At 45.3% G+C, this 14,854-nt stretch overlaps 1 protein-coding gene across 7 annotated transcripts in view; it reads left to right on the top strand.

Moving 5' to 3' along the window:
• LOC139538315 (regulator of nonsense transcripts 3A-like) overlaps positions 1-14,854 on the top strand; it is a 50,310-nt gene that overhangs the window by 14,164 nt on the left and 21,292 nt on the right. For 6 of the 7 annotated variants that reach the window (XM_071340221.1, XM_071340219.1, XM_071340223.1 and 3 more), the window contains exons 4-7: positions 1,165-1,263; positions 13,964-14,074; positions 14,169-14,224; positions 14,332-14,490. In XM_071340221.1, coding sequence (XP_071196322.1) covers positions 1,165-1,263; positions 13,964-14,074; positions 14,169-14,224; positions 14,332-14,490 — 425 coding nt within the window. The remainder of the gene's footprint in view (positions 1-1,164; positions 1,264-13,963; positions 14,075-14,168; positions 14,225-14,331; positions 14,491-14,854) is intronic. The other variant, XM_071340225.1, reaches the window with a different exon arrangement.

The raw sequence follows: 14,854 nt of genomic DNA, 5'->3' as shown, positions 1-14,854 counted from the left end.
GTCCTGGAAACCTCTCCTAAATTGTCCTTGTTACCAATGTGTTAGTGCTTAGCAGTTAGTGTTTACACAATGTTTTGCTGTATATACACTGAACAAAAATAAACGCTGCATGCAACAATTTCAACAGCTTCCAGTGTATTCAAATTGCATTCAAATTGCGCATTCAAATTGCCATTGATAAAATTGTGTTCGTTGTCCGTAGCTTATGCCTGCCCATACCATAACCCCACCGCTACCATGGGGTACTCTGATCACAACATTGACATCAGCAAACCACTCGTCCACATGACGCCATCTGCCCGGTACAGTTGAAACCATGATATATCCGTGAAGAGCACACATCTCCAGTGTGCCAGTGGCCATCGAAGGTGAGCATTTGCCCACTGAAGTCGGTTATGACGCCGAACTGCAGTCAGGTCAAGACCCTGGTGACGACGACGAGCATTCAGATGAGCTTCCTTTAGACGGTTTCTGACAGTTTGTGCAGAAATTCTTCGGTTGTGCAAACCCACAGGTTCATCAGTTGTCTGGGTGGCTGGTGACGTTTATAGTAGAGAAATGAACATTCAATTCTCTGGCAACAGCTCTGGTGGACATTTCTTCAGTCAGCATACCAATTTCACGCTCCATCAAAACTTGAGACGTGTGACACAACTGCACATTTTATTGTCTCAAGCATAAGGTGCACCTGTGTAATGATCATGCTGTTTAATCAGCTTCTTGATATGCCACACCTGTCAGGTGGATGTATTATCTTGGCAAAGGAGAAATGCTCACAAACAGAGATGTAAACACATTTTTGCAAAACATTTGAGAGAAATACGCTTTTTGTCTATGGAATCTTTTTTTTTCAGCTCATAAAACATGGGACACTTTGCATGTTGCGTTGATATTTTTGTTCAGTATATAATTCAATAAATATGTTAGGCTATGTGTTTTAACATCCCCAACGGTCAGTGTTCAGTGTTTTGTTGTGATGCTCCATGGGATTTTGTTTATGGTGACAAACAATGATGTCTCTCTCTCTCTCTGTAGGTGTGTGGGCTCTAATCTTTCATGAGACAAGAGGATTATCCTTCTACAGCCACAGGTGCCATGGTAATGGTTTGATCTGTGTGTCAGGTGTTGTCTAATGATTATCTGTCTCTGTCAATATTTGCTCAGGACAGGAGTACCCAGCTGTGGTAGAGTTTGCCCCCTTTCAGAAAGTCTCCAAGAAGAAGGTCAAAAAGAAAGATTCCAAAGCTGGAAGTATTGAAGAAGGTAGGTGCTGGACTTGTCTCTAATCAGAAACTATCCAGACATACAGCTTGGATACCTGATTGTTTCTGCATTCATTGTCAAAACACGTTGGGACAGACAGAGAGACTGGCACCCAAGCTTCCTTTTAAATGTATAGTATATCAAATTTATTTATATAGCCCTTCGTACATCAGCTGATATCTCAAAGTGCTGTACAGAAACTCAGCCTAAAACCCCAAACAGCAAGCAATGCAGGTGTAGAAGCACGGTGGCTAGGAAAAACTCCCTAGAAAGGCCAAAAACTAGGATGAAACCTAGAGAGGAACCAGGCTATGAGGGGTGGCCAGTCCTCTTCTGGCTGTGCCGGGTGGAGATTATAACAGAACATGGCCAAGATGTTCAAATGTTCATAAATGACCAGCATGGTCAAATAATCATAATCACAGTAGTTGTCGAGGGTGCAGCAAGTCAGCACCTCAGAAGTAAATGTCAGTTAGCTTTTCATAGCCGATCATTAAGAGTATCTCTACCGCTCCTGTGGTCTCTAGAGAGTTGAAAACAGCAGGTCTGGGACAGGTAGCACGTCCGGTGAACAGGTCAGGGTTCCATAGCCGCAGGCAGAACAGTTGAAACTGGGGCAGCAGCATGGCCAGGTGGACTGGGGACAGCAAGGAGTCATCATGTCAGGGCGTCCTGAGGTATGGTCCTAGGGCACAGGTCCTCCGAGAGAGAGAAAGAAAGAGAGAATTAGAGAGGGCATACTTAAATTCACACAGGACACCGGATAAGACAGAAGTACTCCAGATATAACAAACTGACCCTAGCCCCCCGACACAAACTAATGCAGCATAAATACTGGAGGCTGAGACAGGAGGGGTCAGGAGACACTGTGGCCCCATCCGATGATACCCCCGGACAGGGCCAAACAGGAAGGATATAACCCCATATGTGTTTTCAGACCCCTCATTGTACTTCATGCATTGATTCAGCATCTGCTGAATAACACAAATATAAAATACAGGCCGTGGATATGGATACAGAGTTTTCGCCCACGCCCCGCCCATCCGGAAATCTCTTTCTCAAAGCTAAGGATCCAGATCACGTTCTGCGCATGTGATATTTTACGCACAAATTTGTTTTTCTAACATAGCTGCTGCTCTCACACTCCTCCTTCCTTTACGTCTTGCTCTTTACTCACCTTCTGAACCTGTGACATGGTGAGGTTGGACTCCGGTGCAGAGAAGAGACCAGACGAGGAATCAGTGGTTAAGGATAAACACAAAACTTTACTGAGAAACAGTAACGGAAGGATCACAGTAACACTGGGAAAACAACAAACACTAAGTCTCGAAAACTCACTCAGGAGACAAACACACATGGAACACAATTCAAGCTTCAGCAAAGAACAACAGAACACACACCTCTTTTAACAGGGAAATCTTAATGAGTAAATTGGACACACCTGAGTGTCGTTAATGTCTCTAGGACAGTTTCTGCCACCCTCTGGTGACAAGTGGAACCCTTCTAGAAGCGGCTCCAGCCGCGGAGCCAGGGCAACCACCAGGGAGTTGGTTGAAGTACAGAACAAGTCCCGGATCCAGGATGTCCGGGGCAGGCACCCACGCCGCTTCTCGGGCCGTAGCCCTCCCAATCCACAAGGTACTGCAGCGTGCCTCGGACCCGATGAGCCTCAAACAGATACCGGACAGTGTAGGCCGGGGACCATCGATAAGTCGAGGGGGCGGAGGGGCAGGTGTGGGGGGAGAGAAGGGACTGTTCCTTACCAGCTTGAGACGGGAGACATGGAAGGATGGACAGACCCTCATAGACCTGGGAAGCTGGGGGCGATAGGTGACCGGTTTGAAGCGACTCAGGATCTTGAATGGTCCTATGTAGCGTAGAGCGAGCCTCCACGAGTGCACCCTAATGGGAAGATCATGGGTGGACAGCCACACCCGTTGACCCGGTTGGAGGAGCCGAAGAGGCCTTCGGTGCCAGTTTTCCTGGTGTTGGTGTTGGGCAGATGAGCTATGAGGATCGCGCTCTGATCCAGGTGCGGCGACATCGTCGAATGAATGCCTCGCCTGATGGCACCCCCGCTTCGGGCTCTTGTTCAGGAAATGGGGGGGGCAAACCTAAACCGTAACGAACGACAACAGTCCAGCTCGGTACTGTGTTGTGAGCATACTCCGCCCAGACGAGGAACTTGCTCCAGTTGCTGGCCTCGGTGAAGACGAAACAGCGGAGGAACTTCTCCAGCTCCTGGTTGGCCCGCTCCGTTTGCCCATTCGACTGTGGGTGGAACCCCGAGGAGAGACTCACCAACGCCCCCAAACAGGTAGCAGAAGGCTTTCCAATACCGTGCGACGAACTGGGGCCCTCAATCTGAGACAATGACCTGGGAAATCGTTGTAGTCGAAAAAGACATGGGTAATCAGGAGATCAGCGGTCTCCTTCGCCGAGGGCAACTTGGGTAAGGCAATGAAATGGGCTGCTTTGGAGAACCGATCAATGACCACCAGGATAGTGGTGAGCCCTTGGGATGGAGGTAACCCTGTGATAGTCTACGGACAGGTGGGACCAGGGCCGGCTGGGGATGGGCAGAGGTTGGAGCAACCCAGCCGGTTGCTGTCGTGAGGACTTGCTTTGGGCACAAGTGAAACAGGCCGCAACAAAGGATCTCACATCCTTAATCATGTTGGGCCACCAGAATTTCCGCCTCAGGAACTCCAGTGTCCGATTAACCCCTAGATGCCCAGTTAATTTAGAGGAGTGTCCCCATTGTAGCACTTGAAAACAGGCTGATTGAGGAACATAAAGTCTGTTAGTGGAATCCCCGCCGTGGTCAGGTTCTAATGTCTGGGCTTGTTGTGCCGTGGTCTCTATACTCTAACACGGGAGCCACAATGCGGGAGCCGGGGATGATGGGCTCAGAGTCCCTAATTAGAGACGTCATGTTGGCGGGACAGGGCATCTGTTTTCTGATTCTTGGATCCTGGGCTATAGGCTAGAGTGAAGTTCTTCCTCCTAGCCTGGCAAACGTTCAACCTCTTGGCTTCTTGAATGCAGACCAAGTTATTATGGAATGTCCAGATCATGAAGGATGAGGTGCCCCTCCAAGCAGTGTCTCCACCCCTCAAGGACCCACTTAACTGCCAAGAGCTCCCGGTTGCCTACATCGTAGTTGCGTTCCGCTGGCGAGAACCGCTTGGAAAGAAAGGGACATAGGTGTATTCTCTTGTACCCCTCGTTCCGCTGTGAATGCATGCCACTGCTCCGGTGTCCGAGGCGTCCACCTCTATCACAAAGGGATGAGTAGGATCAAGATGAACGAGGATGGGTCCGGAGGTGAAACGTCCCTTGAGCTCCATGAATGCCCTGTCAGCCTCAGGGGTCCAGACAAAACAGGTCTGGGACTTGCGGGTTAGGGCCGTGAGAGGCGCTGCCACCGCTCCAAAGTTCCATTTAAAACGCCTGTAAAAATTGGCAAACCCGAGGAACCATTAGACTTGTTAGAGTGAGGCGAGATGGGGCCAGTCAGTGACCGCCCTCACCTTAACAGGGTCCATTTGGATGCCGGCGGTAGAAATAATGTGGCCCAGGAAAGAGAGAGATAGAACTCACACTTCTCAAGCTTGATGTATTGTTAACTCTGCAGGAGCGTCTCAGGACTAGCAGGAACTGCAGGATGTGTTCCGGAAGGGTCTTGGAGAAGATCAGGATGTCATCGAGGTAAACAAAGAGGAACCGATTCAACATATCCCTATGAGTGTCATTGACCAATGCTTGGAAGACTGCCGGTGAGTTCGATAATCCGAATGGCATGACTAAATACTCAGTGGCCACTAGGGGTATTAAAGACAGTTTTCCATTCATCTCCCTCCCCGATTCTCACCAGAATGTAAGCGTTGAGATGTCCAGTTTGGGGAAGAATTGGGTGTTGAGGAGCCAATGAAACCTGCCTCCACCAACTCCCGGTTGTAATTGTCCATGACTGCAGCTTCAGGGATTGAGAGGGAGTAAAGACTGCCCCAGGGAGGGGTGGAGCCAGGTAGGAGTTATACGGCGCAGTCGTATGGACGATGAGGGGGGAGGGTGGTTACTTGCCTCTTACTGAAGGCCTCCTGGAGGTTGAAGTATTCGGGTGGGAAAGCAGAGAAATCTTGGTCTTCACTGGATGCAGGGGGACGCGGTGAGGCTCTAGGTGGGGCAGTTCTTACCCCAGTCTAGTATGTGTCCCGTGGAACAGAAGAGTAGTGGATTATGTAGCGCTAGCCAGGGGTACCCTAGGATAAGGGGGTTCTCGGGAGCCGTGATCAAAGGAAAACTAAGAGTCTGAGTGATTCACCCCAACCTGCAGTAGAATGGGCTTGGTTTGATATTCCACCTGGCCGGAGCCAATGGGGCATCCGTCGAGGGTTTGAATCTGCAGAGGGATGGGACATTTCACAGAGGGGATTTGTAATTCTCTGGCGAAGTCTTGATCAATGCAATTATCTGCGGCCCGGAGTCCACGAAGGCTTGAATCTGGTGCTGACGGTTGTCCCAGTGGAGGGTGGCAGGTAGTGACAGACGGTGACTGGGTAGCCGGGAGGTAACTGCACAGCTCGTCAGGGTCTCCCCTTGTACTGGCGAGCCCTGGCGTTTCCCGTCTGCTCTGGGTATGTAGCACAGAGATGGCTGAGACCTCCGCAGTAGAGGCAGCAGCTTTCGTGCATGTGTCTGTCGCCCTCCTGTGGGCTCAGACGTGTGTGCCCCAGCTGCATGGGCTCCTCAATGCTGGGTTTGGGGGCTTGGGGTGCTCAGGAAACCGGGATACTGGGGTGGTGTCAAAAAAGTGCTGTCTCACACATTCTCAGAGGCGATTGTCGATCCTGATTGTCGATCCTGATTGCCAGCGTTATCAGGGAATCGAGGTCCTCTCCCAGTTCCCGAGAGGCCAGTTGATCCTTGATGGCGTTAGACAACCCCCCTGGTGGAAAGCGGTACCAGTGCCTCCGTATTCCACCCACTCTCGGCGGCGAGGATCCGGAACTCAATGGCGAAGTCAGCCACTGTTCTGGCCCCTTGACGGATGTTGAACAGCCGACTGGGTGGTCGAAGACTCGTCGCAGTGAAGGCTAATATGGAGCTGCAGAATGGTGGCTGCTGTTCCCACACCGCCGCTGCCCACGTCAGGGCCTTGCCCGAGAGTAGAGAGATTATGTAGGCGTTCATGGCCCAATCGGTGTGGAACGAGGAGGTGAGGAACCCCTTGCATCCTCCCGGGTGGCCGTCATACCGCTCAGGGGGCTGGGATCTTGGGTTCCCGGTGCAGTTTCCCTGAAGGAACTACGCCGACACCTGTAGCACTGTGATGAGACTTGGGCATTGGCTCCTCCTGTGTTGGACTGTGGTTTGAGGGAGTCGGTAAGTGCCCGGAGGGTTTCTGATATCTGGAAGAGTTGTTCTTGCTACCGCCCCAGCAGTGCTCCTTGGTGGGTTACAACATTCTTGATCTGGGTGATCTCTGCTGGGTCCATGTTATTGGCTGAAGCTTGCTGTGACATGGTGAGGTTGAACCCAGGTGCAGAGAAGAGACCAGACGAGGAATCAGTGGTTAAGGATAAACATAATACTTTACTGAGAAATGATAATGGAAGGATCACAGTAACACTGGGAAAACTCACTCAGGAGACAATGCAGACGGCACACAATTCAAGCTTCAGCAAAGAACAACAGAAAACACACCTCTTTTAACAGGGAAATCTTAATGAGTAAATAGGACACACCTGAGTGTCATTAATGTCTCTAGGACAGTCTCTGCCTCCCTCTGGTGACAGGTGAAACCATGACAGAACCATGATGATGTAGTCTATGTCGCTGCCTTATACTTCTGAACAGCTGAAATAAAAATCCTGTTGCGATTTGAACAAACATTCCAAAACATATACTGTATATTATGAAGGCTACAACCCTTCTCTATCTTTCTGTTTTAACAGATATTGCAGTTGCGCAAGCAGGACGTAGTCCCTACACTTTGGTGCAAAAACAATCAGTTTTGTGTGATGATGTAGGCTAATCTTTGTAGTTGCTGCCATACCGTAGTTCCTGACAAAAATACACTACTTGTCTGCCTCCTGCACAGCTTAGCCAACGTTTGCAATGATGATGAATAAATAACATTCAATTAGACTAATTAGACTACGTGTCTGTGTCTTGCTGCGTTCCACCTCTGGGCAGCCAAACGTGTATCCGGACTGATAAAAGAGTCTGACAGTGGGCGAGTATTACATGTCCTGGTATTCTGTCTGGCCCCGCGGCCTTGTGAATGTTGACCTGTTTTAAGGTCTTACTCACATCGGCTGCAGAGAGCGTGAACACACAGTCGTCCGGGAACAGCTGATGCTCTCATACATGTTTCAGTGTTACTTGCCTCGAAGCGAGCATAGAAGTAATTTAGCTCGTCTGATAGGCTCGTGTCACTGGGCAGCTCACTTGTCTGACCACATGCATGATGACGAGTTTCTCGCCTGATGTTTTTTCTCGCCTGAATGATCTGAATCTAGGATTACAGAGACTCTCCGGCAAACTATATTCAATGTGCGGGACAAAATTGAGGCTATGATTAAGAAGTTGGAGCTCTTTTTCTGTCTGCGTTAAAACACAGGTCTTTCCATCATTGTATAATTTTTTTTGTGTACAAATGAACTCAAGCTTACGGCCAATGTCAAATGTGATATAGCGAAGTACCTGAGTGAGCTGGGTGCGATATTATGCAGGTACTTTCCCGAAACGGACGACACAAACAACTGGATTCGTTATCCCTTTTATGGCCTGCCTCCAATCCACTTACCGATATCTGAACAAGAGAGCCTCATCGAAATTGCAACAAGCGGTTCTGTGAAAATTGCATTTAATCAGAAGCCACAGCCAGATTTCTGGATAGGGCTGCACTCTTTCTTGCCTTGGCATATCGCGCTGTTAAGACACTGATGCCCTTTGCAACCACGTATCTATGTGAGAGCTGATTCTCGGCCATCACTAGCATGAAAACTAAATACAGGCACAGACTGTGTGTGGAAAATGATTTAAGACTGAGACTCTCTCCAATACAACCCAACATTGCAGAGTTGTGTGGATCCTTTCAAGCACACCCTTCTCATTAACCTATGGTGAGTTATTCACAATTTTGAATTAACAAAATGGTTTTATATGTAAGATGGCTAAATAAAGAGCAAAATTATTGATCATTTTTTTATTATTATTTGTGCCCTGGTCATATAAGAGCTCTTTGTCACTTCCCACGAGCTGGGTTGTGACAAAAACTCACACTCATTCTTCTGTTTAATAAATGTATTGTATAGTGTGCGTGTGGCAGGATTACAATGATGGCAAAAAACAACATTTGAGAGTGCGCTGACCGTGGTGCTAGAGGGAGTACGCAGCTGGAGGTTGAATGTTTGAAGGGGTACGGGACTATAAAAAGTTTGTCATCCAGTGGTGCAGAGGAAGGTGAGGAGACACATTAAAGAAGGATTTGTAAGCCTTGAGACAATTGAGACATGGATTGTGTATGTGTGCCTTTCAGAGGTTAAATTGGCAAGACAAAAGAGTTAAGTGCCTTTGAACAGGGTATGGTGGTAGGTTGGGTGGGGAAGGTGTTCTTAATGTTTTGTACACTCAGTGTATGCTGCTGTATAGTGGCAAGAGTAAATAGCTGCATGTAACTCAGCAGCTAAGAGCACGAAATCGCTAGACTGCCTGTTTGTATGTTTGTAATACTGACAACAAAGTTTGTATGAACATGTCAAGAATGTAGGCCTATTCTGTGTAAAACATGTAAATAGCTGCATGTAGCCTACTTCCCTCCTGCAAAATGAACATGACCTCAAGCTTATGCTTACCGGGGCATGTAATGCCAAGTATGATTTTTATTTTATTTTTGTAGTTTGTTGGAAATTGCGCTTATGCTTAATAGCCAGGGTTGGGTAGGTTACTTTCTAAATGTAATCCGTTACAAGTTACCTGTCCAAAAATGTAATCGGTAACCTAACTTTTGGATTACCCAAACTCAGTAACGTAATCTGATTACATGCAGTTACTTTTAGATTACTTTCCCATCAAGAGGCAGTAGAAGAAGACAAAAATGTATGTTACCAATTGAACAACATCATTGCATGATAAATCAATGTTAAAGTTTACATAGCTGGCCATATATGGATGCTAAATTGTACTTTATGGGTTGGTTGTGTAGGCTTCTTCTAATCCATCGCTTTCTACTACATATAATAATACGATTACATTATATATTTACATTAAAAACCAAAGTCTATCAGAATTCCAGTAATTTCAACGAAGGACTTATCAACCACCCGTGCTCTGTTGTTTATGATTTTGTTGTCATGGAGGACTGATTGGGCTCATTGATTCGAGTTGAAAAATAAATGCTTTGCTCATGGAATGGCATGCTTTGAGCACTACTGAAACGTGCTATTTACATGTGAAAAATGAATGCCATATGCGGCATTTGCTATAGGCCTATTGTTTACCTTTTTGTTGGTGGTGACACTTTTTGATATTTTGATAGTATTCAGCTGTTTAAAGGCCAAATCCATAGATGAAACAATAACAAAACGGGGTGCCCCGCCTCTGTTTTGGTAAAAAGCTGAGGGATGGGCGTGGAGAAATGTAACCATATCTCATGATATCAAATTATTGTTTTAACCTTGTTATGAGGCTATACAGTGTTTGTTTACATTTACCATGTTTACAAACCTTGGATAAAAACAAGCTTATATGTTGGGTTATCATGGAGCGTGACAGTTGAACTAAGCTCATGATGCATTTCTAAGTTATATTCTTCAACAATCATTGGATGTGTATATATATATATATATATATATATATATATATATATATATATAATTTATAAGTCCAAAAATGGATGTAGCAACTACAGATTGCCCCTTTAAGTCTATTAAAAGTTTGCGAGTTTGAGCATGTGTCCATTAGGCCTACAGATTTTTTATTTTATCAGCATGAACTAGATTGAGCAATAAAAGCCCCACTTTTATTCCATAAATCAAATCAAGTCAAATGTATTTATATAGCCCTTCTTACATCATCTGATATCTCAAAGTACTGTACAGAAACCCAGCCTGAAACCTAAACAGCAAGCAATGCAGGTGTAGAAGCACGGTGGCTAGGAAAAACTCCTTAGAAAGGCCAAAACCTAGGATGAAACCTAGAGAGGAACCAGGCTATGGGGGGTGGCCAGTCCTCTTCTGGCTGTGCCGGGTGGATATTATAACAGAACATGGCCAAGATGTTCAAATGTTCATAAATGACCAGCATGGTCAAATAATAATAATCAGAGTAGTTGTCGAGGGTGCAGCAAGTCAGCACCTCAGGGGTAAATGTCAGTTGGCTTTTCATAGCCGATCATTAAGAGTATCTCTACCACTCCTACTGTCTCTAGAGAGTTGAAAACAGCAGGTCTGGGACAGGTAGCACGTCCGGTGAACAGGTCAGGGTTCCATAGCCGCAGGCAGAACAGTTGAAACTGGAGCAGCAGCACGGCCAGGTGGACTGGGGACAGCAAGGAGCCATCATGCCAGGTAGTCCTGAGGCATGGTCCTAGGGCTCAGTTCCTCCTAGAAAGAGAGAATTAGAGAGAGCATACTTAAATTTAAAAGGTAATTTACCACCTTCACAAGTGCAGTCTCAGTGCTATGATGGGGTCTAAAACCAGACTGAAGCATTTCGTATACATTGTTTGTCTTCAGGAAGGCAGTGAGTTGCTGCGCAACAGCTTTTTCAATTTTTTTTGAGAGGAATGGAAGATTCGATATAGGCAGATAGTTTTTTATATTTTCTGGGTCAAGGTTTGGCTTTTTCAAGATAGGCTTTATTACTGCCACTTTTAGTGAGTTTGGTACACATCCGGTGGATAGAGAGCCGTTTATTATGTTCAACATAGGAGGGCCAAGCACATGAAGCAGCTCTTTAAGTAGTTTAGTTGGAATAGGGTCCAGTATGCATCTTGAAGGTTTAGAGGCCATGATTATTTTCATCATTGTGTCAAGAGATATATTACTAAAACACTTGAGTGTCTCTCTTGATCCTAGGTCCTGGCAGAGTTGTGCAGACTCAGGACAGCTGAGCTTTGGAGGAATACGCAGATTTAAAGAGGAGTCCGTAATTTGCTTTCTAATGATCATGATCTTTTCCTCAAAGAAGTTAATGAATTTATTACTGCTGAAGTGAAAGCCATTCTCACTTGGGGAATGCTGCTTTTTAGTTAGCTTTGCGACAGTATCAAAATTACATTTTGAATTGTTCTTATTTTCCTCAATTAAGTTGGAAAAATAGGATGATCGAGCAGCAGTGAGGGCTTTTCGATACTGCACGGTACTGTCTTTCCAAGCTAGTCGGAAGACTTCCAGTTTGGTGTGGTGCCATATACGATCCAATTTTCTGGAAGCTTGCTTCAGAGCTCAGGTATTTTCTGTATACCAGTTTCTTATGACAAATGTTTTTAGGGGTGCAACTGCATCTAGGGTATTGCGCAAGGTTAAATTGAGTTCCTCAGTTAGGTGGTTAACTGATTTTTGTCGTCTGACCTCCTTGGGTAGGCAGAGGGAGTCTGGAAGGGCATCAAGGAATCTTTGTGTTGTCTGAGAATTTGAGCAGATTATTTGTTGCGATTGCAAACGTAATAAAATGGTGGTCCAATAGTCCAGGAGTATGAGGAAAAACATTAAGATCTACAACATTTATTCCGTGGGACAAAACTATGTCCAGAGTATGACTGTGACAGTGAGTAGGTCCAGAGACATGTTGGACAAAACCCACTGAGGTGATGATGGCTCCGAAAGCCTTTTGGACTGGGTCTGTGGACTTTTCCATGTGAATATTAAAATCACCAAAAATTTGAATATTATCTGCTATGACTACAAGGTCCGATAGGAATTCAGGGAACTCAGTGATGAATGCTGTATATGGCCCAGGAGGCCTGTAAACAGTAGCTATAAAAAGTGATTGAGTAGGCTGCATAGATTTCATGACTAGAAGCTCAAAAGACGAAAACGTCATATTATTTTTTTGTAAATTGAAATTTGCTATCGTAAATGTTAGCAACACCTCCGCCTTTGCGGGATGTGCGGGGGATATGGTCACTAGTGGAACCAGGAGGTGAGGCCTCATTTAACACAGTAAATTCATCAGGCTTAAGCCATGTTTCAGTCAGGCCAATCACATCAAGATTATGATCAGTGATTAGTTCATTGACTATCACTGCCTTTGAAGTGAGGGATCTAACATTAAGTAGCCCTATTTTGAGATGTGAGGTATCACGATCTATTTCAGTAATGGCAGTAATGGTGGAGGTCTTTATCCTAGTGAGATTGCTAAGGGCGAACACTGCCATGTTTAGTTTTGCCCAACCTAGGTCGAGGCACAGACACGGTCTCAATGGGGATAGCTGAGCTGACTACACTGACTGTGCTAGTGGCAGACTCCACTAATCTGGGATCTGCACAATGCAGCTGTTGCAAGAGTGCATTTTTCACTTGCTGTCCTCTAGTTTAAAAAACAATGATTGATAGGCAGCGTAACGTTCTTGAATTCAACCATTATTGGGTTCAAATTAACATTTAGATTTGTGAACAGCCATCCACAACAACCACAATCCATAAGGCACAAATAGCTAAATGAGAGAGCAGCAGTGTGATTCACATCAATGCTCTATGTAGATATCAATAATAAGTGATATCCATATCGCCGTAGACTACACCACTGCTGTCATCCTTACCTCCAAGCGTTTATTCAAGTTGGATAATCTTAAGATGCTGGCAGCAGTCGCACCATTGGAAGACATAGCTCGGACTGTAGCCAACAAAAGTCTATTCCTGCTCTTTTCCCGCGATCCATCAAACCCATTTGGTGTGTCATCAAAGTGGTCTCTGACTTATGATCAAACTTGCTCAGGTGGAACAAACTTGAACTTGCGTCTTTTTTCAATGCTGATTTGAATGTCATTGAGAAAACAGAGAAGTGTCAAAAGGTTTTTTTCCGCAAACATCCTTTCTGAATTTAAAAGTAATCCACAAAGTAACCAAATAAGAATTTGTTCTTAACTGACTTGCCTAGTTAAATAAAGGTTAAATTAATAAATGTTTTTTAAAATCTAGTTTTTCAAAAGTACATGTAATCTGATTACTATCTTTTTGCTGGTAATGTAACAGATTATGGTTACAGATTTTGTAATCCCTTACATGTAATCCGTTACTCCTCAACCCTGTTAATAGCCTACTGAGGGAATACAATAGTTCAAACAGTTTTGTGTACAATATGATCAAGGAGGGAGGAGCGGCAGCGGAGCACTGAGCACAGCAGCTACGTAGGCAGCAGCGGAGTTGGCACTCAGCTATGTAAAAATGCGCAGAAATATCTGTATTTTTATCTTGGGAAAATTGGGATACAGTGAGGGATAAACGTAGATAAATTCCAATAACAAACTTTTCTATTTTGGGAATAGAGATACGCACCTATTACGTCAAATGACCGTATTTACCATTAGCGTGGCCCCACCCGATAACATTACCGCATGTCATCTTGAGCTTTTTACACTCGATCTTTACCCACCTTTTTTCTTTACCACTACATCCTTTTGTAACAAAGTGACTGATTGACGTCCTCCCTCTTCTTGACTCATCCTTACCCTTCTCCCCCTTTGCAGACCCGGAGTACCGGCGGTTTCTGGAGAACTACTCCTGTGATGAGGAGAAGTCCATGGCCAACCCTGAAACCCTGCTGGGAGAGATAGAGGCCAAGACAAAGAAACTCATAGGTACTGGGATCAATCAGTCAGTCAGTCTGTCTATCAACCAATAAGTCAGGCAATCAATCAATCTGACTTTACATTATATCTGATTGAATTTCAGCCAAAAGAACAACTCCTCTTCTGGAGTACATCAAGAATAAGAAACTTGAGAAGCACGTAAGAGTACTGTAACAGTGGAAAATAATTGCATTTATCGTTGCCCTTTGTGGACTCCTATCCAGAGTGGATCAACTCTCACAATAAGTTGCAATTTTTGTCTGTAGAGGATAAGAGAGGAGAAGAGAGAGGAGCGTCGACGCAGGGAGCTGGAGAAGAAACGGCAGAGGGAGGAGGAGAAGAGGAAACGGAGGGAGGAGGAGAGACGCAAACGCAAGGAGGCGGATAAACAGAAGAAACTATCGGAGAAGGAGATCAAGATCAAGGTGGTCACTGGTTCTGTTGACACAAAGTTCAAATCAAAGAACATTTGTGACCGACCGGTTCGATTCTGTCTTATGTACCAAAATTTGATATTGTGTTTTTTACATTGGATAAAAGCAGAGAACGTAATTCTGCTATGAAAGTTGATAAACTTGTAACATCCCTTTTGAGAAAATGGCCCTCGAATGTTTTGGTACATCTAGTGGAGAGCTCTTCTTTGTCTACACCCATTCAGCGTCGTTCACACCTTCTAAACCTTTAGCCCCACTCATCTCTTTAAGGATTCACATGTGAGGCCATATACTAAACAACCAAAGATTTCAAGACTGAAGGCTGGTTTATACTATGGGTGTGTCGTAAATTTAA

Source organism: Salvelinus alpinus, chromosome 14, assembly GCF_045679555.1.
Source record: "Salvelinus alpinus chromosome 14, SLU_Salpinus.1, whole genome shotgun sequence".
NCBI lineage: Eukaryota > Metazoa > Chordata > Actinopteri > Salmoniformes > Salmonidae > Salvelinus > Salvelinus alpinus.
This window is presented reverse-complemented; position numbering and strand designations above follow the sequence as displayed.